General features: G+C 43.2%; 1 protein-coding gene across 1 annotated transcript; it reads left to right on the forward strand.

Moving 5' to 3' along the window:
* Positions 1–65: 65 nt before the first annotated feature.
* LOC311119769 (E3 ubiquitin-protein ligase TRIM47-like) lies at positions 66–27,589 on the forward strand (the record flags this gene model as incomplete). The annotated part of the gene is made up of 7 exons (XM_084194425.1): positions 66–656; positions 2,420–2,545; positions 25,968–26,135; positions 26,314–26,430; positions 26,604–26,658; positions 27,066–27,136; positions 27,416–27,589. The coding sequence occupies 7 exons, from the start codon at positions 66–68 to the stop codon at positions 27,587–27,589; spliced, it is 1,302 nt and encodes a 433-aa protein (XP_084050551.1).
* Positions 27,590–27,863: the final 274 nt, after the last annotated feature.

A 27,863-nucleotide genomic window follows, 5' to 3' on the forward strand; every position in this document is an offset into this window, starting at 1 on the left:
TGAGGAAACGAAACTGATCTGAGTCTCTGTGTCGTCTGTCTGTGTGAGAGTGAACAACCGTCCAAATGGCTCAGCAGGGAATTCTGCTGGACCAGGACCAGTTCTGTTGTTCTGTCTGTCTGGATCTACTGAAGGAACCAGTCACCATCCCCTGTGGACACAGTTACTGTAGGAGCTGTATTGATGGCTGCTGGGTTCAGGATGTTCTGAAAGGGGTCTATAGCTGTCCTCAGTGCAGAGAGACCTTCACTCCAAGGCCTAATCTGAGGAAAAATAACATGTTGGCTGAGATGGTGGAGAAACTGAAGAAGACTGGACTCCAGGCTGCTCCCCCTCCTGCTCTGTTCTATGCTGGACCTGGAGATGTGGCGTGTGATGTCTGCACTGGGACCAGAAAGCGGAAAGCCCTCATGTCCTGTCTGACGTGTTTGGCTTCTTACTGTGAGACTCACCACCAATCTCACTATGAATCTCCTGCTTTGAAGAAGCACAAGCTGGTTAAAGCCACCGCACAACTACAGGAGAAGATCTGCTCTCATCATGACAAATTGCTGGAGGTTTACTGTCGTACCGATCAGCAGTGTATCTGTTATCTGTGTACAATGGATGAACATAAAGGCCATGATACAGTGTCAGCTGCAGCAGAGAGGACTGAGAAACAGGTAAGACCAGAACTACTTGTTGGTGACTGTCTGATAAACAAAGAATTAAAGATACAGTGCCTTGCAAAAGTATTCATCCCCCTTGGCGTTTTTCCTATTTTGTTGCATTACAACCTGTAATTTAAATGGATTTTTATTTGGATTTCATGTAATGGACATACACAAAATAGTCCAAATTGGTGAAGTGGAATTTAAAAAAAATAACTTTTTTCAAATAATTCTAAAAAATAAATAACGGAAAAGTGGTACGTGCATATGAATATGGCACCACATTAAACCTGCCAAGAGAGGGCCGCCCATCAAAACTCACGGACCAGGCAAGGAGGGCATTAATCAGAGAAGCAACAGAGACCAAATATAATCCTGAAGGAGCTGCAAAATTCCACAGCGTAGATTGGGGTATCTGTCCATAGGACCACTTTAAGTCGTACACTCCACAGAGCTGGGCTTTACGGAAGAGCGGCCAGAAAAAAGGCATTACCACACATTTGGTGTTCGCTAAAAGGCATGTGGGAGACTCCCCAAACATATGAAAGAAGGTACTCTGGTCAGATGAGACTCAAATTGAGCTTTTCGGCCATCAAGAAAAACGCTATGTCTGGCGCAAACCCAACACCTCTCATCACCCCGAGAACACCATCCCCACAGTGAAGCATGGTGGTGGCAGCATCATGCTGTGGGGATGTTTTTCATCAGCAGGGACTGGGAAACTGGTCAGAATTGAAGGAATGATGAATGGCACTAAATACAGGGAAATTCTTGAGGGAAACCTGTTTCAGTCTTCCAAAGATTTGAGACTGGGACAGAGGTTCACCTTCCAGCAGGACAATGACCCTAAGCATACTGCTAAAGCAACACTCAAGTGATTTAAGCGGAAACATTTAAATGTCTTGGAATGGCCTAGTCAAAGCCAAGACCTCAATCCAATTGAGAATCTGCGGTATGACTTAAAGATTGCTGTACACCAGAGGAACCCATCCAACTTGAAGGAGCTGGAGCAGTTTTGCCAGTGGCTACATGTGCCAAGCTTATAGAGACATACCCCAAGAGACTTGCAGCTATAATTGCTGTAAAAGGTGGCTCTACAAAGTATTGACTTTGGTGGGGTGAATAGTTATGCACGCTCAAGTTTTCTTTTTTTTGGTCTTATTTCTTGTTTGTTTCACACACAAAAATATTTTGCATCTTCAAAGTGTTAGGCATGTTGTGTAAATCAAATGATACAAACCCACAAAAAATCCATTTTAATTCCAGGTTGTAAGGCAACAAAATAGGAAAAATGCCAAGGGGGATGAATACTTTCACAAGGCACTGTACAGTAGGAACTAAGGCTGTTTGAATATGAGATCATTCAAGTGATATCGATCCACGGCAGAACAAATATGAACACAAACCTTGATTATATAGATATGTTAACCCAGAGTCTCCAAATGTATCACAATTTTCTAAAGTCAAACACCATTATCATTCGTTATCAAACATCATTATCATTCGTTATCAAACACCATTATCATTCGTTATCAAACACCCAATCAGCTCCCCTGTTTTGTGCACTGTTAAAACTATAATCATTCACATAACAACTTAATAATATAATTTCACACAGACACTTCCTCAACATTTTAATCCCTATCTTCTATGGGCCCTATGTCCCATTACTATAACATTGATCTACTGGACAAATAAAGCTTGATAGCTCATTGAAGAGTGATTCTCCACAGAGGCAGCTGGGGATGAGTCAGCAGAAGGTCCAGCAGAGATTCCAGGAGAGAGAGAAGGAGCTGAAGGAGCTCCAACAGGCTGTGGAGTCTCTCAAGGTGAGTATTGTTGACCAGAGGAGACACACCATTTCACTTCTCTCCTCCAGTCAGAGAGAGAGAGATGCCCCTATCCAATCCCACTGACCCCACTGTTGGGAACAGGCTGTCTGGTCCCCTTTCAGAGAATAGACTGCTTAATGTAAACGGCGGGATATGAACCCGGGTCTACTGAGGGAGAAAACAACATCTTGACCGTTACACCAAGAGGACATTCCCTATTGGGCTGAGGGCCGACACTGATTTTGAAGTCGAAGGCGGGGCTACTTCATCACATAACCATGAGTAACCATGACCGACTCATGTCCCCTATACATTAACATGGAGCTCTCTCTCTCTCTCTCAATTCAATTGAATTCAAAGGGCTTTATTGGCATGGGAAACATATGTTTACATTGCCACAGCAAGTGAAATAGATAATAAACAAAAGTGAAATAAACCACCAGAAATTAACAGTAAACATTACACTCACAAAAGTTTCAAAGGAATAGAGACTTTCAAATGTTATAATTCAAGTGCAAACAGAGTGAGCCGTTCGCCAGACCGAGTTCTGGAGGTGAAATGGAAATGAATGAGGGAGAGTTAAGTGAGGTAGAAGGTGTGGTGAAGAGCTCAGAACCAGAGCCTGGTATCAATGGACATGATAAAGAAGAATTTGGTGCAGTAGGAATTACATTTTTGGAGAAAGTGGATCCATACCTTTTGGCAGATCCATTTGTGGTTTCATGTTGGGTGGGAAAAGAGTTGGGTGCAGTTGAATCAGTGAAGGTAACCTGTAGTGGACTTGTGATATTTGTTTGTGTTTCTTCTGACCAGAGGGAGTGGGCGCTCCATGTCACGCAACTTCAAATCAAATCAAATCAAATTTTATTGGTCACATGCGCCGAATACAACAGGTGCAGACATTACAGTGAAATGCTTACTTACAGCCCTTAACCAACAGTGCATTTATTTTAAACAAAAAAGTAAGAATAAAACAACAACAAAAAAAAGTGTTGAGAAAAAAAGAGCAGAAGTAAAATAAAGTGACAGTAGGGAGGCTATATATACAGTAAAATAAAGTGACAGTAGGGAGGCTATATATACAGGGGGGTACCGTTGCATAGTCAATGTGCGGGAGCACCGGCTAGTTGAGGTAGTTGAGGTAATATGTACATGTGGGTAGAGTTAAAGTGACTATGCATAAATACTTAACAGAGTAGCAGCAGCGTAAAAAGGGTGGGGTGGGGGGGCAGTGCAAATAGTCCGGGTAGCCATGATTAGCTGTTCAGGAGTCTTATGGCTTGGGGGTAGAAGCTGTTGAGAAGTCTTTTGGACCTAGACTTGGCACTCCGGTACCGCTTGCCGTGCGGTAGCAGAGAGAACAGTCTATGACTAGGGTGGCTGGAGTCTTTGACAATTTTGAGGGCCTTCCTCTGACACCGCCTGGTATAGAGGTCCTGGATGGCAGGGAGCTTTGCCCCAGTGATGTACTGGGCCGTACGCACTACCCTCTGTAGTGCCTTGCGGTCAGAGGCCAAGCAGTTGCCATACCAGGCGGTGATGCAACCAGTCAGGATGCTCTCGATGGTGCAGCTGTAGAATTTTTTGAGGATCTGAGGACCCATGCCAAATCTTTTTAGTCTCCTGAGGGGGAATAGGCTTTGTCGTGCCCTCTTCACGACTGTCTTGGTGTGTTTGGACCATGATAGTTCGTTGGTGATGTGGACACCAAGGAACTTGAAGCTCTCAACCTGTTCCACTACAGCCCCGTCGATGAGAATGGGGGCGTGCTCAGTCCTCTTTTTTTTCCTGTAGTCCACAATCATCTCCTTTGTCTTGGTCACGTTGAGGGAGAGGTTGTTGTCCTGGCACCACACGGCCAGATCTCTGACCTCCTCCCTATAGGCTGTCTCATCGTTGTCGGTGATCAGGCCTACCACTGTTGTGTCGTCGGCAAACTTAATGATGGTGTTGGAGTCGTGCCTGGACATGCAGTCATGGGTGAACAGAGAGTACAGGAGGGGACTGAGCACGCACCCCTGAGGGGCCCCCGTGTTGAGGATCAGTGTGGCAGATGTGTTGTTACCTACCCTTACCACCTGGGGGCGGCCCGTCAGGAAGTCCAGGATCCAGTTGCAGAGGGAGGTGTTTAGTCCCAGGATCCTTAGCTTAGTGATGAGCTTAGAGGGCACTATGGTGTTGAATGCTGAGCTGTAGTCAATGAATAGCATTCTCACGTAGGTGTTCCTCTTGTCCAGGTGGGAAAGGGCAGTGTGGAGTGCGATAGAGATTGCATCATCTGTGGATCTGTTGGGGCGGTATTCAAATTGGAGTGGGTCTAGGGTTTCTGGGATTATGCTGTTGATGTGAGCCATGACCAGTCTTTCAAAGCACTTCATGGCTACAGACGTCATTGCTACGGGTCGGTAGTCATTTAGGCAGGTTATCTTAGAGTTCTTGGGCACGGGGACTATGGTGGTCTGCTTGAAACATGTTGGTATTACAGACTCAGTCAGGGACATGTTGAAAATGTCAGTGAAGACACTTGCCAGTTGGTCAGCACATGCTCGGAGTACACGTCCTGGTAATCCGTCTGGCCCTGCGGCCTTGTGAATGTTGACCTGCTTAAAAGTCTTACTCACATCGGCTACGGAGAGCGTGATCACATAGTCGTCCGGAACAGCTGGTGCTCTCATGCATGCTTCAGTGTTGCTTGCCTCGAAGCGAGCATAGAAGTGGTTTAGCTCGTCTGGTAGGCTTGTGTCACTGGGCAGCTCGCGGCTGTGCTTCCCTTTGTAGTCTGTAATAGTTTTCAAGCCCTGCCACATCCGACGAGCGTCAGAGCCAGTGTAGTATGATTCAATCTTATACCTGTATTGACTCTTTGCCTGTTTGATGGTTCGTCGGAGGTCATAGCGGGATTTCTTATAAGCGTCCGGGTTAGAGTCCCGTTCCTTGAAAGCGGCAGCTCTACCCTTTAGCTCAGTGCGGATGTTTCCTGTAATCCATGGCTTCTGGTTGGGGTATGTACGTACGGTCACTGTGGGGACGACATCATCAATGCACTTATTGATGAAGCCAGTGACTGATGTGGTGTACTCCTCAATGCTGTCTGAAGAATCCCGGAACATGTTCCAGTCTGTGCTAGCAAAACAGTCCTGTAGCTTAGCATCTGCGTCATCTGACCACTTTTGTATTAGCCGAATCACTGGTGCTTCCTGCTTCAGTTTTTGCTTATAAGCAGGAATCAGGAGGATAGAGTTATGGTCAGATTTGCCAAATGGAGGGCGAGGGAGAGCTTTGTATGCGTCTCTGTGTGTGGAGTAAAGGTGGTCTAGAGTTTTTTCCCCTCTGGTTGCACATTTAACATGCTGGTAGAAATGAGGTAGAACGGATTTAAGTTTCCCTGCATTAAAGTCCCCGGCTACTAGGAGCGCTGCATCTGGATGAGCATTTTCCTGTTGATTAATGGCCTTGTACAACTCATTCAGTGCAATCTTAATGCCAGCATTGGTTTGTGGTGGTAAATAGACAGCTATGAAAAATATAGATGAAAACTCTCTTGGTAAATAGTGTGGTCTACAGCTTATCATGAGATACTCTACCTCAGGCGAGCAAAACCTAGAGACTTCCTTAGTATTTGATTTTGTGCACCAGCTGTTGTTTACAAATATACAGAGACCGCCACCCCTCGTCTTACCCGAGTCTGCCGTTCTGTCCTGCCGATGTAGCGTATAGCCTGCTAGCTGAATGTTGTCATTGTTGTCGTTCAGCCACGACTCCGTGAAACATAAGATATTACAGTTTTTAATGTCCCGTTGGTAGGATAACCGTAATCTTAAATCGTCCATTTTATTCTCAAAAGCTTGAACGTTGGCTAATAGGATTGATGGGAGAGGCAGTTTACTCGTTCGCCGTCGGATCCTTACAAGGCACCCGGATCTGCGTCCACGATATCTCCGTCTCTTCCTCACGCGAATGACGGGGATCTGGGCCTTGTCGGGAGTCTGTAGAATATCCTTCGCGAACGCCTCGTTGAAGAAAAAGTCTTCGTCCAACGCGAGGTGAGTAATCGCTGTCCTGATATCCAGAAGCTCTCTTTGGTTATAAGAGACGATGGCAGAAACATTATGTACAAAATAAATTACAAATAACGCGGAAAAACACACATAATAGTACAATTGGTTAGAGGGCTGTAAAACGGCAGCCATCTTCTTCCGGCGCTGTATTTGTCAATATCTGTTTTTTGCTTTGCTCTTAGGAACAGGGCACCATTGAAAGGAGTGATTTCTGCGGTAGCGTTAAGTGTGGAGGTGGAGAAATTGAAGATGAAGATTCCTGGTGTTTGTGATTCCCGCCGTTTGGTGGGACGCAGACCCGGTGGTGAGCGTGGTGAAACATATGAGTCAATCCTTTTGAGTTTTGAGTCTTTACCAGAGAAAGTCATGTTATGATATATCAGTTATATTGATTCAAGCTTTTGTGGCAAATCCATAAATTCAGGTGCAACGTTTATGGTCATTTCGCAGCAGTTTGTGGGAGGGAAATTCCAATATGTTTTATGTGTGCGGAAGAGAATGGGATAAAGGATTGTTCTGGTGAATAAAGTGTTTGTCAACTGTTGGGATGCCCATGTTGCTGGGGATCGGAAGTGTCCGGTGCGAGAGAGGCAGGTTGAGGTGCCTAGAGTCAGAGTAGTGCAGAAGGTGTCGTATCCTGAGACAGTGAAGAAAGTAGAGGAGGATGGGTCAAGGGTGAGAGATCCTGAGAGGATCCCTGTGAGTACTAGATCTGTGCCAGCACAGAGGGATAGGCCAACGAGTGATATATGCTTCAGTAAAGTTAGCTTCTTACAGTTCATAGCAATGGTTATCAACTGTACCGCACAAATGGAACGTAAATCAAATAAAAAATATGTTGTGGTGGCAGTTGCAGAGAAGTATTTGGGCATACAAGATTAGACTTCAGAAGAGTTACAGGGTGTGTTGAGTGGTGGTGTCCCGTCCTCCCAGGCCGTTGGCATGGTGCAGGAGCAGATAGGGTCAAAGTAGTGGAATGGGGTAGTGGGTATTTAATGAGTGTAGGGTTTGTTGGAAGGTTTTTAATTAAATGTTCCTCTCCCCTTTTCCCATTTTGTATCACAAAGTAAAATAGATTATAGTCCAGTTGGGGGCGTTAATGCAACATATTGGATGCCAACCGCCGTTAAACTCCAAAGAAGAAGAAACGTTATATTATGGCAATGTACAGTGTTGTAACGATGTCTCTGCCTCTCTCATTCCATCACTTTTGCAGTAGTTGGTTGTGTGGGTCTCTGTCTGTCAGCACCCCATTCATAACCAATTGTTGATGGATATTTATAGAGCTCTGATCAGGACGACAATTGATTACTGGTGTACAGTTTATGGAACAGAGGTAAAGACTTGGCTTCAGAAGCTGGACAGAATCCAGTATATAGCTTTAAGGATATGTATTGGTGCATTTAAATCAACATCCGTATGTGTCTTACTGGTGGAGGCAGGAGAGATGCCTTTGGATATAGAGCATAAAAAATTGTCATTATCTTATTGGGTTGAAAGGCTGTGAGGTTGAGCATCCCACTGCTACTGTTCTAGATGACTGTTGGGAATATACTAATAGACAAGGCAGTGGTTTTGGTTGGACAGTTGGAAAGCTTGCTGATGAGAGTGGTTTGAGGGAGTTGGCCCTTCTGTGGTGATAGGGGATGTTCCTCCATGGTTACTCCCAGACCCTGTTGTTGATCTAACCTTGGTAGAGAAAAGGAAAGATTGGTCTGAAGTCAGTGATATAGTGAAACTGGTTGACAATTACATTGGTAGAAGTTTTTATGCTTTATGCTTTTTTACTGCTTTTCACAGATGGATCCAAGGACCCAGATAGTGGGTGTCGTATATGATGAATGGTGGTCGTCATTGCTGATGAACAAAAGGAGTCTGCTCATACTGAACGTTGATCATAAGGTTTATTCAGATCACAAGCTTCAGCATGAGTAACAGACTTGCAAGGTCTGGAGAGCAGTGTCCTCCAATTCTAATGGCTGCTCTGGGGTTTATTGTCTAAAACCCTTCTTATATAGACAATACCAAAATAAGGGTTACCCCCTCTTCTGGCCAATCACCAGTCTCCCCTCGGGCGTCACCCTCCAAGCGGCACATTTCAAATAACATCATAAAACATCCCCCCTCTGGCCTGAACAACCAACATTCCATTTCGTCATGAAAAACATTTAACAAAGGCATAATCTTCAGATACGATATGGGCTCACAGGAGCAGGCGTTTACATTCCTGAATTTGATGTGCAGATATGTAGAAGACTAACAGATGAACTGTCAGTATACTCAGTTGAACTGTTGGCGATTATAGTTGCCCTCCAGTGGGTGGAGGACGTACAACCTGTTAAAATTATAGTATGGTCAGATTCTCTGTCTGTATTGAATAGTTTATCATCTGGTAAATATAATAGGAGTGACCTGCTATTGGAGGTATTAATGTTATTATGGAGAATTGAGAGAATGGGTTTAGTAGTGAGATTCTGCTGTGCCCCAGCACATTCGGGTGTGGAAGGGAATGAAATTGTAGACCAGTTAGCTAAAAGAGCTTTGAAACGAGATATAATTGATATTAATGTTCCACTGGGTAGAGGTGAGGCCAAATGTAAGATCAGAGCCATTTTGATAGATGTGAGGCAGAAGAGATGGTACTCTGAGCACAAGGGCTGGCATTTATATGAATAGTTCACAATTTTACAGAAACGTCGATGGACCAAGATTCAAAAGTCAGATTAGGAAGGAAGAGGTGGTGTTTACTCGATTGCGCGTAGGACATTGTACATTGATCTCGCCATTACATCTGGTTGGCAAGCATGTGAATGGTTTGTGTCTGGAAGGTATGGTCGATGAAACGGTGGAGCATGTGTTGTTATATTGTTGTAAGTGTGTTGAAGAGAGGGAAAGATTGAAGTGTAGGGTCATTGAGGTTGGACGGGGTTGTGGGGGTTTGGAAAGGATTGTGGTTCGTGAGGATGGCTACTATTCTTTTTTATTTTGGTTCTTGCCTTTTTTCTGAATGTATTTTCTGATGGTGGAGGGTTTGTTTATTGGTTTCCACTGTTTATCGTTTAGAGTTGAGGGGGGAGTAGGGGTAGTTTGTTAGGGCGGCGTGATGGCCTCAACCGAGTGGAGAAGAAACGCTGTCGCTTCGGGTGCGTTCCGGAGAAAGCTGTGGAGGAAGTTTTGCTCATGGTCGGCGAACAGGTTGGAGCAGAACATCTGCACTCTGCATCCAGAATGAACATGGCGGTGGTTGTGTTAATGAAAAAGGTTTGTCTTGTTGTGAGTGGGATTTTTGTGAGGGGTGTGTTGGTTCAGATGTCGCCTCTTTCGACAAGAGTTGTGGTGGCTAATCTGCCTCCGTTTATTACTTACGAACAGAACGCAAGTAGTTGGTTCGTTTTGGTAAATTTGCAAGTGGTTTTCGTGTGCTCTCGGCTGGGTGCCAAGCGGAAGCCGTTAAACATTTCTCTTTTCGTAGACAAGTGTTTGTTTCTTAACAAACTTCAAGGTTACGCAGGGGAGGGGTGGAACGCAGGGTTTGCTAGCACAGATAGTTTTGGGTGTTTCTAGTGTGGGGATGTAGGACATAATGCTAATGCAGACAAGCCGGCAGCGGGGGCTAGGACTAGGCTGGACACAATACATTTTAACGCCTTTTTCTGATAAAACTACTTCATTGCATCCGCCATGGAGCCCAGTTTCATAATATTACCATATGTCCCAGATGCTTGCCGTAGTTTAGAAATAATAGGACATGTTTAACCCTGCCAGCTCCTATTAGTTGTATTGAGCTCTGTGGCACCAACTCGCCTAATGAAAGTTCTATTCCCAGCCCATTGTTCTGCGTTACAATGCCAGCTTCACTATTGTTGGTAATGAGACCAGCCCCTATTAACATTGTAGCTTTACCTCAGGTAACTTATTATTAACAAGGTTATGACTACTTGGTGAGCAAACTCACTGTTCACCTGGGTACACCTTGTGGTGACCCACAGTGCTACGTATGGTTGGCGCAGAGGCAATCAAACAATAAACATTTTCTGGTCACGGTTAATCATTTTCTTTCAGAAAAAGGTGTATAACCTAACCAAAACGCATGTCTGTCCTCTTTTTCAAGATGTGGCTGATTTTAAACAGCCAGAATATATTTTTTCAATTAAGAAATAACTTTTTATTTTTTTTAAAGCATTTATTGTTTCTATATTACTGCTGGGTAATCTGATATGCGTCGAAATCTGTAAGTTCGTAGGCATTGAATTGAGCGAATGCTGCGCAGGTTCACTGAGTTGTAAACTAAATGGATAGGTGTAGCTCATTGATTTATAGATCTGACACAGTTGCTACCTCAGATAATGAGCCTAGCAAGTGTTGTGAATGAGGTATGTAGTACCCACAGAAGGCCACAGGGAGCAGCAAGAGGGCTATAAACCTATTCATTTTCTTTTTGCTTTAAATACCCTAAACCTAACAATCAATCAATCAAATGTGTTTATAAAGTCCTTTTTACATCAGCAGATGTCACAAAGTGCTATACAGAAACTCTAACTCTACTTATAACCTATTTTAGCCTTAACTCTAACCCCTAACCCTAATTCTAGGGTAGGGTAGCCTAGAACACGTTTTATAAACTTTTTTAGTAATAATTTTATGTTAGTAAATTCCATTATAGTACTAAAAAGCATTTATTGTTATTTAAAAAAAAAAAAAACCTATGTAACCTTTATTAGTCATTTTATTATATGTATTATTGCAAGGCAGAACACTTGATAAACAACACATTTGTTTTATTTTTTAAATGTGGTTTGAACTGGGTGTGACCTAGTAACCTCTATGTGAAAGTCCAGCAATTGGCATGTATTAGGTGGGGCAGGTTTGAGACTGATCTACAGAATTAATTAGAAAAATACACTTTATTTCTCAGCTGCCTCACCAATGTCTTTACGTGAATTAATAACTTTTAATTGCTAAATATTTCCAATAGATGGCTGCATAAGACCACAATGCATCAGTTATAAGCTACAAGCATAAAATGCAACCAAAGACTATGTCCTATGATTTTCTAAAAAGGTCACTCATTACTTTACAGTTAGCTATATATCTCGTATTAGGCCTGTGTTGCTTTTGGGAGAGCAACAAAATATTAACTCTAGCAGGTATTGAACACCGGCCAAATAATCACTAGTCAGATGCGCTAACCTCAACCCTAGTAAACATGCATTATGACATCATCTTAATATCTCATATATTCCAACCCACAACCATCGCGGTTAGAAAATGTACCTCAACATGCCCCTCGCTTGTGCTAGAAGGCAGAGTGCTCGCTGCCGCTGACGGCACAAGCTTTTTGCGGGGCTTGTTGAGTTGGCTACTTGTTCGAGAAGGCAGAGTGGCTCTGTGCTGGTTGATGAATTTGACAATGAATGTACTAGAAAAATACATATTTGTCGACCAGAGGTGACTGAATTAATGTTCGCGCTTTTTGATAATTGTTATAGTAATGAGGTATAATTTTAAAACATGAGCATAAAAACAGGTAATAATAAACATGAATCATCATTATATTACTTCACAGTAATGTGTTTTCAGTCCTTCCTCTTGCGTTAGCAGTGTGGAAAGGGACAGTAAAAAGCTCAGGCAGGAGTTTTCCTGTGAGGTGGAGTGGTGGTGTATCCAGGGAGAGAACTAAACTAATCTTCTGAAATGTAATGCATGGTCTTATGCTGCCATCTATTGGAATTATTTAGCAACTGCAGTAGTACTGAATAAAGTGTATATCCTTAGTAAGTATATCCTTACTAAAGTAGTAATTACTCAAAATTGCTAAATATAAAATGTTCTAGTTCATTTGATCACTTACAACCATAAAATAACAATTCATAGCATAACAAACAATGAAACTGACATAAACCAAAAACACCATACAGTGGGGAAAAAAAGTATTTAGTCAGCCACCAATTGTGCAAGTTCTCCCACTTAAAAAGATGAGAGTCCTGTAATTTTCATCATAGGTTCACGTCAACTATGACAGACAAATTGAGAAAAAGAAATCCAGAACATCACATTGTAGGATTTTTAATGAATTTATTTGCAAATTATGGTGGAAAATCAGTATTTGGTCACCTACAAACAAGCAAGATTTCTGGCTCTCACAGACCTGTAACTTCTTATTTAAGAGGCTCCTCTGTCCTCCACTCGTTACCTGTATTATTGGCACCTGTTTGAACTTGTTATCAGTATAAACGACACCTGTCCACAACCTCAAACAGTCACACTCCAAACTCCACTATGGCCAAGACCAAAGAGCTGTCAAAGGACACCAGAAACAAAATTGTAGACCTGCACCAGGCTGGGAAGACTGAATCTGCAATAGGTAAGCAGCTTGGTTTGAAGAAATCAACTGTGGGAGCAATTATTAGGAAATGGAAGACATACAAGACCACTGATAATCTCCCTCGATCTGGGGCTCCACGCAAGATCTCACCCCGTGGGGTCAAAATGATCACAAGAACGGTGAGCAAAAATCCCAGAACCTAGTGAATGACCTGCAGAGAGCTGGGACCAAAGTAACAAAGCCTACCATCAGGAAAACACTACGCCGCCAGGGACTCAAATCCTGCAGTGCCAGACGTGTCCCCCTGCTTAAGCCAGTACATGTCCAGGCCCGTCTGAAGTTTGCTAGAGTGCATTTGGATGATCCAGAAGAGGATTGGGAGAATGTCATATGGTCAGATGAAACCAAAATATAACTTTTTGGTAAAAACTCAACTCGTCGTGTTTGGAGGACAAAGAATGCTGAGTTGCATCCAAAGAACACAATACCTACTGTGAAGCATGGGGGTGGAAACATCATGCTTTGGGGCTGTTTTTCTGCAAAGGGACCATGATGACTGATCCATGTAAAGGAAAGAATGAATGGGGCCATGTATCGTGAGATTTTGAGTGAAAACCTCCTACCATCAGCAAGGGCATTGAAGATGAAACGTGGCTGGGTCTTTCAGCATGACAATGATCGCAAACACACCGCCCGGGCAACGAAGGAGTGGCTTCGTATGAAGCATTTCAAGGTCCTGGAGTGGCCTAGCCAGTCTCCAGATCTCAACCCCATAGAAAATCTTTGGAGGGAGTTGAAAGTCCGTGTTGCCCAGCGACAGCCCCAAAACATCACTGCTCTAGAGGTGATCTGCATGGAGGAATGGGCCAAAATACCAGCAACAGTGTGTGAAAACCTTGTGAAGACTTACAGAAAACGTTTGAACTGTGTCATTGCCAACAAAGGGTATATAACAAAGTATTGAGAAACTTTTGTTATTGACCAAATACTTATTTTCCACCATCATTTGCAAATAAATTCATTAAAAATCCTACAATGTGATTTTCTGGATTAATTTTTCTCATTTTGTCTGTCATAGTTGGCATGTACCTATGATGAAAATTACAGGCCTCTCTCATCTTTTTAAGTGGGAGAACTTGCACAATTGGTGGCTGACTAAATACTTTTTTCCCCCACTGTATTTAGATGGGTGACATTACCTGCCAAAGTAACACCCCCTTAACATATAAACAGACACTGGACACACACTGAAAATGAGCTTTTTTTATATAAATCTGCTAGCTCTCAAAATAGCCTTTGCTTTGCTGAGCAGTTAGTTTTCAGGAGTGTGCTGCCTGCCTGCCTTCAGAGGAGTCTGTCTGTGAATAATGTAAAGTTAATAAGTTATTGCCACGCTTTCACAGAGGCCTAGTTTACATTTACATGTGAGTCATTTAGCAGACTCTCTTATCCAGAACGACTAGGGTTAAGTGCCTAAATCTGTCGATGTACAAAGGGTACAGATTTCTCACCTAGTCGGCTCGGGGATTCTGACCAGCCACCTTTCGATTACTGCCCAACGCTCTTAACCGCTAGATTAAGAGCGTCTGCTAAATGACTCACATGTAAATGTAAACAAAATGTAAACAATCCACAAAAAGGCAAATGGTCGTAGATAAATGGTGAACTGGTTAAATAAAAGACTGCTCTTAGAACTTTCAGACTGCCATTGTTTTGGGGAAATAGGGACATGTCTGTCTATTTCACAAATTATCTTAAATATATTTATTTATTTATTTTTTTCGGGGGGAATGGATCAGCTTAATATTGCAGATAGATTGTATCTTCTATCAATGTAATTGTCTGCATCACTTCCAATCCCCCATGTTTTATTTTATTTTTTATATATATATTCCCCTTTATTACTTTTCAACCCCACCATCCTTTCCCTACTTGGAGTAAATTAGTGAACAACAACGCCCAGGCCTCTACTTCCGGTTTATACTTACTATCTACACCTTATGGACAGAGTTAATTTTACAATAATTATATATATATATATATATATATATATATATTTATTAATTTTTTTGCTCCTGAACTTCTTCTACTCTCAACCTCTCCGATCATTTTCATGATGTCAATCCGGTTTGCTTCTAAATGCCATATCTTTCTAACTGTGCTCTTTCCCAAAAGCTCCCAACATACAACCTATATACTTATTATGGACACAGTATGCTTACATTATTAGCTATCTTAGTTATTATTTGTTGTTATTTGTTATTAGTCCCATCCTTCAACTCTATTCAATACCTCCCATCTATCTCTTAACACCATCCATATAGGATTTCTATTTGCCATATATATTTCAACCGTACTGTGATGTTTTACAAAAGTTCTGAACCTTTCTATTCTCATTGCTTCTACAGATTGTGAATTAAAAATAAACATTTTTGCTAAAAGTATTATTATATATTGATTGATTGACTATGACTTTTCAGATCACCCAGTAATGCTATCTGCAAGGTTAGTTCCAGGTAAATATTGCAATCCTTTAGCCATTCCTGGACCTGTGTCCAAAAACAAGCTACAAATGGACAGAACCAAAACAAATGATCTAATGATTCTATCTCTTCACAGCAAAATCTGCAGAGCTGGGAAGATTGTATCCCCCATATAAATAACATTCTATTGGTAGCAAGAATTTTATATAATAATTTAAATTGAAAGATTCTAATTTTTGAATCCGGTGTCGTTTTGCGTGTCAGTTCATAAATACTATGCCATGGGATCGGTACGTCAAAGATCTCTTCCCAACTATTTTGCAATCTATATGGGACGGCTGTCAATCCTTTGGTCCTTAAGTGAAACTGATATACTTTTTTATTTATCACAGTTTTCCTTAACCAATTATGTTCTTTAATGCAAGGCCGACAGACAAGTTCCTTACTTTCTCCCCCTTCAACTTTCCTCTTCCACTTTTGCGGTAAGGCTGCAATTATGTGGTTGTAATTTTGGGTAGAGCAGACATTTCCATATGTTTTTGTTAGCTGCATGTGTGACATAACTCCACCAGTCCTACCGATGATATCATTTACGAAGATTATACCTTTTTTAAACATTCTGTCAAAAAATTAAGGTTTTTTGTCAATTAGAATATTTGAATTTAACCACAATATTTGTTGCATTATTTGTTCTGTCGTTTCTGGAGGATTAAATTGAAATTGCAACCAACTTTCTATGGCTTGTTTTAGAAATAGTGACATTTGGGAGATTATTTCCTTTTCAAATAACTGAAAGTGAGAGGTTGTAATCTGAATAAAGGGAAAAAGGCCTTTCTTGAACAGTGGGTGAGACAATCTTACTAATTTGCTTGAGAACCAGTTCGGATTTAAGTATAACTTTTGGATGACTGAAGATTTTAGTGATAGGTCTAATGCTTTAATATTTAATAATTTCTGTCCTCCGAATTCATATTCATTATATAAATATGCTCTTTTAATTTTGTCTGGCTTGCCATTCCAAATAAAATTGAATATTTTTTTCTCATATAATTTAAAAAACTGTTTGCTAGGCGTAGGCAAGACCATAAGCAAATAGGTAAACTGGGATAATACTAAAGAGTTAATCAGGGTGATTTTTCCACAAATTGACAGGTATTTTCCTTTCCATGGTAGTAAGATCTTATCTATTTTTGCTAAATTTCTATTAAAATGTATTGAAGTGAGATCATTTATTTCCTTTGGGATATGTATTCCGAGTATATCCACATCACCATCAGACCATTTTATTGGTAAACTACATGGTCATGTAAAAATTCTATTTTTTAGTGATCCAATACGTAATATAGTACATTTGTAAAAATTTGGTTTTAATCCAGAGAGGATAGAAAATGTATCTAGATCCTCTATGAGGCTCTGGAGGGATTCTAGTTGTGGATCTAAAAGAAAACATGAATCATCTGCATACAATGACACCTTTGTTTTTAAGCCCTGTATTTCTAATCCTCTGATATTATTATTATTGGATCTGATTTTAATAGCTAACATCTCGATGGCCACAATAAATAGATATGCCGATAGTGGACAACCTTGTTTCACTCCTCTTGACAGCTTAAAACTTTCTGAGAAATAGCCATTATTTACTATTTTACACCTAGGGTTACTATACATGATTTTGACCCATTTTATAAGAGATTCTCCAAAATTGAAATGCTCCAGGCATTTATATATAAATCCCAGTCGAACTTTATCAAATGCCTTTTCGAAGTCTGCTATTAATAGCAGGTCTGGTTTCCCATATTTTCCATAGTGTTCTATTGTTTCCAATACTTGCCTTATATTATCTCCAATGTATCTTCCATGTAAAAAACCTGTCTGATTAGAATGAATAATATCCGACAATACCTTTTTAATTCTATGCGCTATACATTTTGCTAGGATTTTCACAACACTGAAGTGTAAGGGGCCTCCAATTTTGTAAATGGACTGGATCTTTATATTTTCCACTTGTATCCTGTTTCAGTAATAATGAGATCAGACCTTCTTCTTGAGTGTCATATAATCTACCATTTACATAGGAGTGGTTAAAACATGCTAATAACGGTCCTCTTAGTATATCAAAAAAGGTTTGGTATACCTCGATTGGTATGCCATCCAACCCTGGAGTTTTCCCGGACTTAAAGTCTTTAATTGCATCCAGAAGTTCCTCCTCTGTAATTTCACCTTCACATGAGTCTTTCTGTGTGGCTGTTAATTTGACATTATCAATAGAAAAAAATCTCTACAATTAGCTTCAGTTAGAGGAGATGGAGGCGACTGAAAAGAAAACATATGCTTAAAGTACTTTGTTTCTTCCTTCAAAATATCATTAGGTGAATTATGGGTGACTCCGTCAATTGTAACCAGTTTCATTAAGTTCTTTTTGGTAGCATTCCTATGTTGAAGATTAAAAAAGAATTTTGTGCATTTTTCCCCATATTCCATCCAGTTTGCTTTATTTTTATAATATATTACACTTGATCTTTCTTGAATAAGTTTTTCCATTTCTTTTTGTTTTTCCTCTAATTTATTCTGAGCCTCTATGTTACAGTTTTTATTGCCATCTATCTGTTCTGTTAGACTTTCTATTTCCTTTCTTAGTATAAACTATTTTGACCTAATTGCTTTTGTTTTCGAGATGAGTACTGAATTGCATGGCCTCTAAAGGCACATTTAAAGGTGTCCCATACAATAAGGGGATTCGCTGTACCTATGTTATGTTGGAAAAAGTCAGTTATAAATTCCTTTGTTCTAATTATAAATAAATTATCATCCAATAGGCTTTGATTAAATTTCCAATATTCTCGCCCACGTGGAAATTCAGTCAGAGTAATGTATATGCCTATTATATGATGGTCCGACCACATTCTGTCCCCTATCAACACTTTTTTTACTTTTGGTGCCAACGAGAATGAGATAAGAAAGAAGTCAAGACGACTAGCTTGATTCAGTCTCCGCCATGTATATCTCACTAGATCAGCATATATAAGCCTCCATATATCTACTAGTTCTAATGTATCCATGACATTCACAATTTCCTTAAGAGCATATGGGTGATTGTTTGTGGTGTGATTTCCTTTTCGGTCCATTGAGCTATTTAAAACAGTATTATAATCCCCCACCATAATAATATTGTCTTGAGTTGCTTGCAGGCTTGATAATTTATTATATATATTGTCAAAGAATTGTGGATCATCATTATTTGGTCCGTAAAGGTTAATGAGCCATATCTGTTTATGGTCCAATACCATATTTAAAATAATCCATCTACCTTGCGTATCTATTTGGACAATTTGCACATTCGGATCGAAATTACTATTAATTAATATCATCACCCCTTTTGAATTTCTTTGCCCATGGGAGAAGTATATTCCCCCCCCCCCCCATTCTTTTTTCCACGCTACTTCATCTCGAATTGTTGAATGAGTTTCCTGTATACAATAGATATTATATTCCTTCTCTTTGAGCCATGTAAATATTGTTCTTCTTTTGTTATTATCAGCTAAGCCATTACAATTATAACTGGCTATACGTATTTCACCATACACCATAATGAGATACAAGTTTCAAGTCTATTTATCATTATATATGTTTGTAAATTTACCAATAAAAAATAGCGTAATGATTGAGTGTCCATATAGCTGTACCGTGATATTTGCATTGCTACGGAGTAACCCTTCAATTGTTCTCCACTAATTCCCCCGCTAAAGCCCCTCCCCATCCCAAGTTGAGCCGTCATCCCAGTGATCAGCATCCCACCCACGTCCCTCCGTATCCCTAAGGCCCCGAGAGGCCAGGACCCATCCATCGAAAACAGCACACAGTGCCACCCACAAAACAGAAGCAGGTTAACCGCCAAAAGCATTTCCAATGCTTTCACCTCTATATATATATATCTATATAACTATTATAATTTTTTTAATTATGCATATCCTATTTTCCATCATTATCAATTAATATGCGTAATAATGTCGGCAGTTCACGCATAGGATTCTAACATATAACCCGGATTGCCATTGTATTACATTTAATTCATTGACAAGCAATTATTATCCTAGCAAATAATTCCTGCGGTCCATCCCATACCCCCCCCCCAACATCCCGACCCCCCCACAACAGATGCCAGACAAGCACACACGCACATACTCACATACTCCAACACACTCAACCCCCCTCCTCCACAATCCACCATAAAATCCGATACTCAGCGGCTTTTATATCCCAGAGCCCAACTCGAGACATAACTTGATCTACGAGTGCACATACAGTTACAGCTGATTGAGAAAGCATGCAGATTGAGCAGAAATTGACAACAATGTGAGATTTGATTAATCTACTTAATCTATGTCAAGTCCTAGGTGATGGAGATCAGATCCACCCTCTTCACCTGAGACACAAACACTCTGATCCCCTGTTGTAACCATTTTCCCAAGCATCTCCATGCGGTCAGACCTTTGATTATTTTGTGCCACCTGGGCCACAATGATAAACCCCCTCTCTGATTGTCCGAGTGTGACCCCCTCCCCATGGGTTACTGCAGCCAGTGTTGCCAGCACTGCCACTACCTGGGTGGGCGTACCCCACCGGAATCCCCACCGGCTAGGTACAAGGTCGTCAAGGTTCTCATTAGCAGCTTTGAGAATGTCCTTGTATATTATGCTCTCCCATCAGGGGGCTCTGGCTTTGTGGGACCAACCCTGCCAGGCAGGCTCAGAATCTTGAGGGGGCGGTGCTGCTCAAGTAGGTCTCTGACCGCATTTATTTCTCTGTTTAGGCTGCATATTCACAGCAGGTCCATAAAATAGATGGGAACTTCTCTTTGGTGTATGGGTCACTCAGGTGGGTGTCCAGGTTATAGGGTTAGGGATCTTTCCATCATGATATGACAATGAATAATTAGATTAGATGTATACTATATTTAAAAATGTATATCCCTAATCTACACAAAATTGAAAGCTCTCTCTCTCACTACCCCTGTTCATAGACCCCCGGTCGGCTCTGGGATATACCATTTCCCCTCTCACTCACTTAACGCCGCACCTTTTCAAACACAAAAATGCACACCACATGGTTGACTGCGGAAGAAATGGGCCGAGCGTGCAAACGCACCCGCATCCACATCTGCTGCAAGGGGGAAAGGACGCCAGAGAGAACACAGGACCAACCACAACAACCATCCGCCAAAACAACAACCTCCCGCCAAAAAAGCCATGTTCTAATTATTTGTATTTAAAGATGTATTATTCTGCTTGTTATATCGTTTTATCCATTTATAAAATACTATACTTACTATAAATGTTATTTAATATTACAATCCCTATCATTGCTAGTATTGGGTGTTCCATTATTCGACTCCTCTATTACAACTTTTAGAATAGCCATGGAGTAGTCTTTGTGTCTCTGAACATTTGGTTGTCAATATATAATTTATCCACCACTAGTGCAACACGTTTCCCTTTTAATCTGTTTTCCTTGAAGATTGGATACAGAACTTTGCGCCTTTCTACAATATATGTATTAATTTTAATGGTTTGAAGTTCTACATCATTTTAATCAAGATAACCTATTATTTCTAATGATGTAAGTTTGGGCAGCGTATTGCTGGTAGTTAAAACGTCCCAAAAACAACATGTACTCCTGGAGCTCTGAGGTCGTCCCATTGTTTCCTTTAGGGGAAATATAGGTATGTCTCTTTATTTCACAAAATATCTCACAATGGTATATTTCAAGTCAGACACCATTTTAATCAGGATAATCTCCTCTTTCTAATGACATCAGGTTGGGCAGTGTACTCTGCTGTCATTGATCACTAGACCAGAAATAGTCAGAAGTTTTAAAAAAAAATCCTACTTCCTGGTAATGCAGACATAAGCACACTTGGCACCATCGAGGTGTGGATGTTTACTTTCTACACCAGTTGTTATTTATTACTTATTTTTTTCTGTTTCGTCCTAAGAACAGATTGTAGTGGTGAAATAAAAAGGTAGACATTTTTTGGTGCCATTTAGGGAAAATTGAATTCTAAGGAGCATTCCAGTCAGAAGAGGCTCAGTGATGGTTCGCTTCAATTCATTTGCTTTGGCCTCACGCTAGTGTTCCAGCTCAGCCAATGTTCTTTGGCCGTTTTACAGCCTTCAGTGAATTTTGACTTGTTCTGTTGTCCAGCCTACTAGGACTCAGGGGGCAGAGGCTGGGAGGAGAGTAGAGCAGGGTCAAGTGGTGGTGGTACCAGGAAGGAGGAGAGTAGAGCAGGGTCAAGTGGTGGTGGTACCAGGAGGGAGGAGAGTAGAGCAGGGTCAAGTGGTGGTGGTACCAGGAAGGAGGAGAGTAGAGCAGGGTCAAGTGGTGGTGGTACCAGGAGGGAGGAGAGTAGAGCAGGGTCAAGTGGTGGTGGTACCAGGAAGGAGGAGAGTAGACCAGGGTCAAGTGGTGGTGGTACCAGGAAGGAGGAGAGTAGAGCAGGGTCAAGTGGTGGTGGTACCAGGAAGGAGGAGAGTAGAGCAGGGCCAAGTGGTGGTGGTACCAGGAAGGAGGAGAGTAGAGCAGGGCCAAGTGGTGGTGGTACCAGGAGGGAGGACAGTAGAGCAGGGTCAAGTGGTGGTGGTACCAGGAAGGAGGAGAGTAGTGCATGGCCAAGTGGTGGTGGTACCAGGAAGGAGGAGAGTAGAGCAGGGCCAAGTGGTGGTGGTACCAGGAGGGAGGGGAGTAGAGCAGGTTCAAGTGGTGGTGGTACCAGGAAGGAGGAGAGTAGAGCAGGGTCAAGTGGTTGTGGTACCAGGAAGGAGGAGAGTAGTGCATGGTCAAGTGGTGGTGGTACCAGGAGGGAGGAGAGTAGAGCAGGGTCAAGTGGTGGTGGTACCAGGAAGGAGGAGAGTAGAGCAGGGCCAAGTGGTGGTGGTACCAGGAAGGAGGAGAGTAGAGCAGGGTCAAGTGGTGGTGGTACCAGGAAGGAGGAGAGTAGAGCAGGGTCAAGTGGTGGTGGTACCAGGAAGGAGGAGAGTAGAGCAGGGTCAAGTGGTGGTGGTACCAGGAAGGAGGAGAGTAGAGCAGGGCCAAGTGGTGGTGCGCAGGCCGTGGAGAAAGCGGTGGTGGGGAGGTTGCAGCTGGGCTACATGAGCTGAGGCAGGTTTCTGTAGTAACAGAGACTCCGGTGGGGAAAGGCTTGGTGGGCTCATCCCAGGAAATATTGCCTGTCATTGGGGAAGAGGCACTGATCAGGGGGGAAGTGCAGGGAGGCAGAGACTGGGGAGGAGGAGGAAGAGGGGGGAGGTGAGTCTGCGGGAGCGGAGGAGAAGGCGGTCTCGTTTTCAGACGGCTCATTGGATCCAGAGCTGACAGCCAGTCAGGCTGAGGGCCCAGTATATACCGTGAGAGAACTTTCTAGGTTCCTGATGGAGACTAAAGCTGAAAAATAAGGTTCTGCTGGAGTCTTATTTTATTGATCCTGGAAGGTTTGTAAGGTCAGTACAACACGTGATGAAGAATTAGGGGTTTAGTGTCCTCTCACCCAGGAAGCGGTATAGGATGAGAAAATGGGTCATGGGTTCTTAAGGGCATGTCTTCAGAATCTGCTTAAATGGATGGTTTTTTCTGGCATGGTGGCTTTATGGGCTTCTCTACTGGTTTCTGATTGTGGTGTTTTCCCTCCCACCTCTTATGGAGATTTCACGGTTAGACTTCCTTAACATGAACGGCGGCAGAGACTGGGGGAATATGTCAAACCAAAACATTTAAACTTGATTTTTTTGCAAGAGACACACAGTGATGTGATTAATTAAGTGTATTGGGGGTCTGGTGTAAGGGGGCGCAGGTGCTGAGCCATGGCACAAATCTTAGTGCAGGGGTAGCAAAAGAGGTGTGTAAGGGTAGGTTGTTAGTGGTTAGAGCCAAAATCAGTGACCTTGTCTTTGCTTTCCAAAATGTGTCTGCACCTAGTACAGGGTTCAGGTCTCTGTTTCACCAGGGCCCAGGCAGGTGTCCTATTGGAAATTCCATGTAAAGCTCTTCCAAGATGTCACTTTATGCTCAAGCTTCCAAGGCTTTTGGGAGAGGTGGGGACAGCAGAAGGGGGAGTAACTTCTGTTGTGGGGGAGAGGAGGGAGCCTGATGGGTGGGTAACTTCTGTTGTGGGGGAGATGAGGGAGCCTGATGGGTGGGTAACTTCTGTTGTGGGGGAGATGAGGGAGCCTGATGGGCGGGTAACTTCTGTTGTGGGGAGATGAGGGAGCCTGATGGGTGGGTAACTTCTGTTGTTGGGAGATGAGGCCGCGGCTGTGGAGTTGTACTCTGATTTATAGAGGGCATAACTCTGTGATCCTGGGTGTTCTCAGGTTCTGCTCACAGACCTTTCCAAACTCTCTTTGTCACAGAGAATTGACATTTCCCTGGCCTTTCACAAACTCTCAGCTGCCGTCTCTCAGACGGTCTGCCTCTGATGTTTTTTTTAAAAGGTCTGGGAAATTATTGGACAGGACGTGTGTTGCGTGAGTGCGTCGGGGTGGGGGATCTGTCGCTAAGCTGTAGACAGGAGGCTTTGACTCTCCTGCCCAAAAAAGGGGATTTGAGCGACATAAGGAACTGGAGGCCTGTGGCATTGCTCTGTGTGGACTATAAGATGGATGGGTAACTGTGTATCAGGACACCTAATCACAGACAATCTGTTCATAATCAGGAGAAAGCCTTTGATAGGGTGGACCATGAATATCTGTTCAATGTATTGTTTTGGTTGTGGGGAGAATTTTGTGGCCTGTGTTCAAATGTTGTACGCTGGGGCTTCATGTATGGTCAAGGTGTGGGGAGGGCTCAGTAGGACAGTCTGGGTAGGGAGGGGCATTCACCAGGGATGCCCTCTGTCAGGGCAGCTATACACTCTTGTTATTGAGCCCTTTCTGGGCCTGCTACGCAGGAGGCTACAGGGAGTGTGGGAGACAGGCATAGGGTTGGGGACAGGCATAGCAGTGTCAGCATACGCTGATGACGTCTGTGTTGGTTAGGGTTGAGCAGAACCTACAGGCCCTGGAGAATAGTTTGAGGGTGTACGAGGGGGCGTCTTCTGCTTAGGTAAACTGGGGCAAGAGTGAGGCTCTGTTATGTGGGGCATGGAGGGACAGGGCACCTCCGCAGCTTCCAGTGGGGTTGCAGTGGGGCTGTGAGTGGCTCAAGATGCTTGGGGTGTATCTGGGCTCGGAGGGTTGGGATAGGAAGAACTGGGAAGGAGTGTCACAAGCGGTGGTGTCGAGGCTGACGAAGTGGAGGTGGCTCATCTCCCAAGTGGCATACAGAGGGACGGTGCTGATCATCAACAACTTGGTGGCATCCTCTCTATGGCTTAAATTGGCCATTCTCAACGCCCCCGGTGGTCTGCTTGTGGACCTGCAGCGCAAGTTAATGAATTTTTTCTGGTCAGGGTGGCAGCGTTCTGACTCAGCAGCACAGAGGCTACTGTACCGTACAGAGGTGGGCTGGAGGGAACCAGCATGTGCTCTGTTGAGGAGGGCTGGTGGTTTGGGGCTGGATCAGCAGCTCTTCATCATGCGGCTGGAGAGACTCAATACAGCAGGGGTCTCTGATTTCTATGCTGCAGTACTGAGGGCTGGAGCAGCCTGAGGAGGGGCCACCACCGTTTTCACCAGGGACAGTTCCATCTATTGCAGGTATTCCTTAAAGAGGTGGGGTTTCAAGTGTCTCCGGAAGGTGGTCAGTGACTCCGCTGTCCTGGCGTCGTGGGGGAGCTTGTTCCACCATTGGGGTGCCAGAGCAGCGAATAGCTTTGACTGGGCTTAGCGGTAACTGTGCTTCCGTAGAGGTAGGGGGGCTAGCAGGCCAGAGGTGGATGAACGTAGTGCCCTCGTTTGGGTGTAGGGTCTGACCAGAGCCTGAAGGTAAGGAGGTGCCGTTCCCCTCACAGCTCCGTTGGCAAGCACCATGGTTTTGTAGTAGACGCGAGCTTCAACTGGAAGCCTGTGGAGTGTGCGGATTAGCGGGGTGACATGAGAGAACTTGGGAATGTTGAACACCAGACGGGCTGCAGCGTTCTGGATAAGTTGCAGGGGTTTAATGGCACAGGCAATGAGCCCAGTCAACAGCGAGTTGCAGTAATCCAGACGGGAGATGACAAGTGCCTGGATTAGGACCTGTGTCGCTTTCTGTGTAAGGTAGGGTCGTACTCTGTGAATGTTGTAGAGCATGTACCTGCAGGATCGGGTCACCGCTTTGATGTTAGCAGAGAATGACAGGGTGTTGTCCAGGGTCACGCCAAGGTTCTTTGCACTCTGGGAGGAGGACACAATGGAGTTGTCAGCCGTGATGGCGAGATCATGTTGCGGGCAGTCCTTCCCCGGGATGAAGAGCAGCTCCGTCTTGCCGAGGTTCAGCTTGAGGTGGGGATCCGACATCTACACTGATTTTGTGGAGGTTGTGGTGGCACACAATGTGTTTTTAGGAGGGGGGGGGGTGTTAGTGTAATGAGGATGGCTCATTAAAGTAAGACAAGTCAATCTCTCTCTCTCTCTTAACAGCGCTCTGCACAGGCAGCAGTGGAGAACAGTGATAAGATCTTTACTGAGCTGATCCGTTCCATTGAGAGTAGGCGCTCTGAGGTGAAGGACCTGATCAGAGCCCAAGAGAAGGCTCAAGTGAGTCAAGCTGAAGGACTCCTGGAGCAACTGGAGCAGGAGATAGCTGAGCTGAGGAAGAGAAGCACTGAGCTGGAGCAGCTCTCACACACAGAGGATCACATCCATTTCCTCCAGGTAACTAAACTGCCTTGATACATGTGATATGAAACTAAAACTCAAATTGAAACTCTCAATCATTTGGTTCTGTTCTCTCTCTCTCTCTCTCTCTCTCTCTCTCTCTCTCTCTCTCTCTCTCTCTCTCTCTCTCTCTCTCTCTCTCTATCTCTCTCTCTCTCTCTCTCTCTCTCTCCAGAGTTATCAGTCTCTCTCCGGTACCAATGTATCTTCAGACTTACCCAGCATCGTTGTCCGTCCTCTTCAGTACTTTGGAGATGTGAGTAAGACTGTGTCTGAACTGAGAGAGAAACTAGAAGACGTCCTTAAAGGAGAATGGACCAAGATCTCCACTACAGGTGTGTTGAAAATAATAAGAACATCAACTTTAGACCATTGAAAGTTCCCTACTAGTCATATACATGTGGAATATGGTATGATGATAACATTCCCTCTCTCTGTGAATGTGTTTGTGTGTCTGTAGTGAATATAGTGGATGTTGTACTGCCTCCAGAGCCCAAGACCAGAGAACAGTTCTTACAATGTGAGTGTCTTTATTCTGAAGTAACTAACATTCTCTTTTTACTGACACTCCTAACAATCCCTCTAGAAATATATAGCAATAGTAGATCTAATCAAAGACTGGGTATCCAGTGGTCCTCTGTAGCTCAGCTGGTAGAGCACGGCGCTTGTAACGCCAAGGTAGTGGGTTCGATCCCCGGGACCACCCATACACAAAAAAAATGAATGCACGCATGACTGTAAGTCGCTTTGGATAAAAGCGTCTGCTAAATGGCATATTATTATTATTATTATCTATCTGACTCCTCATATTTCTCTGATTTGATCTCTGCTGTGCTCTAATCAAAGACAGGGTAGATACAGTATCTGACTTCACTTATTGTTCTAACTCCCCTCATTGGTCTCTGCTCTGCTCTGCTCTTCTCCCAGATTCCTGTCAGCTCACACTGGACCCAAACACAGCAGACAAACACCTCTTTCTGTCTAAAGGGAACAGAAAGGTGACCTATACAGACCAAGTCCAACCATATCCTGATCATCCAGACAGATTCACCGACTGCTGTATGGTTCTGTGTAGAGAGGGTCTGTCAGGATGCTGTTACTGGGAGGTGGAGTGGTGTGGGGGGGGTGTTTATACAGCAGTCTCATATAAAGACATCAGCAGAACAGGGACAGATGGTGGATTTGGAGAGAATGACAAGTCCTGGAGTTTAGAGTACTTTATTGGTAGTTATTGGTTCAGTCACAATAATGTTGAGACTGAAGTATCAGTCCGTCAGTCCTCCAGAGTAGGAGTGTACCTGGATCACAAGGCAGGTAGTCTGTCCTTCTACAGTGTCTCTGACACAATGACCCTCCTCCACAGAGTCCAGACCACATTCACTCAGCCCCTCTATCCTGGGTTTCGTTTACAATGTTTTTTCTCTGGGACTGCTGAGCTGGTTAAACTGTAGTAGGGTCCACATAGATACTAGTCATGCTGGTGTAGTCTATAGCTGAGCTGGTTAAACTGTAGTAGGGTCCACATAGATACTAGTCATGCTGGTGTAGTCTATAGCTGAGCTGGTTAAACTGTAGTAGGGTCCACATAGATACTAGTCATGCTGGTGTAGTCTATAGCTGAGCTGGTTAAACTGTAGTAGGGTCCACATAGATACTAGTCATGCTGGTGGTGATGGTCCCCAGATGTGATGATTCATTCTGCTCTGTTTTTATGTACAATGATTT

This window comes from Coregonus lavaretus (genome assembly GCF_964263955.1).
Source record: "Coregonus lavaretus genome assembly, contig: HAP1_SCAFFOLD_754, whole genome shotgun sequence".
In the NCBI taxonomy this organism is placed as follows: Eukaryota; Metazoa; Chordata; class Actinopteri; order Salmoniformes; family Salmonidae; genus Coregonus; species Coregonus lavaretus.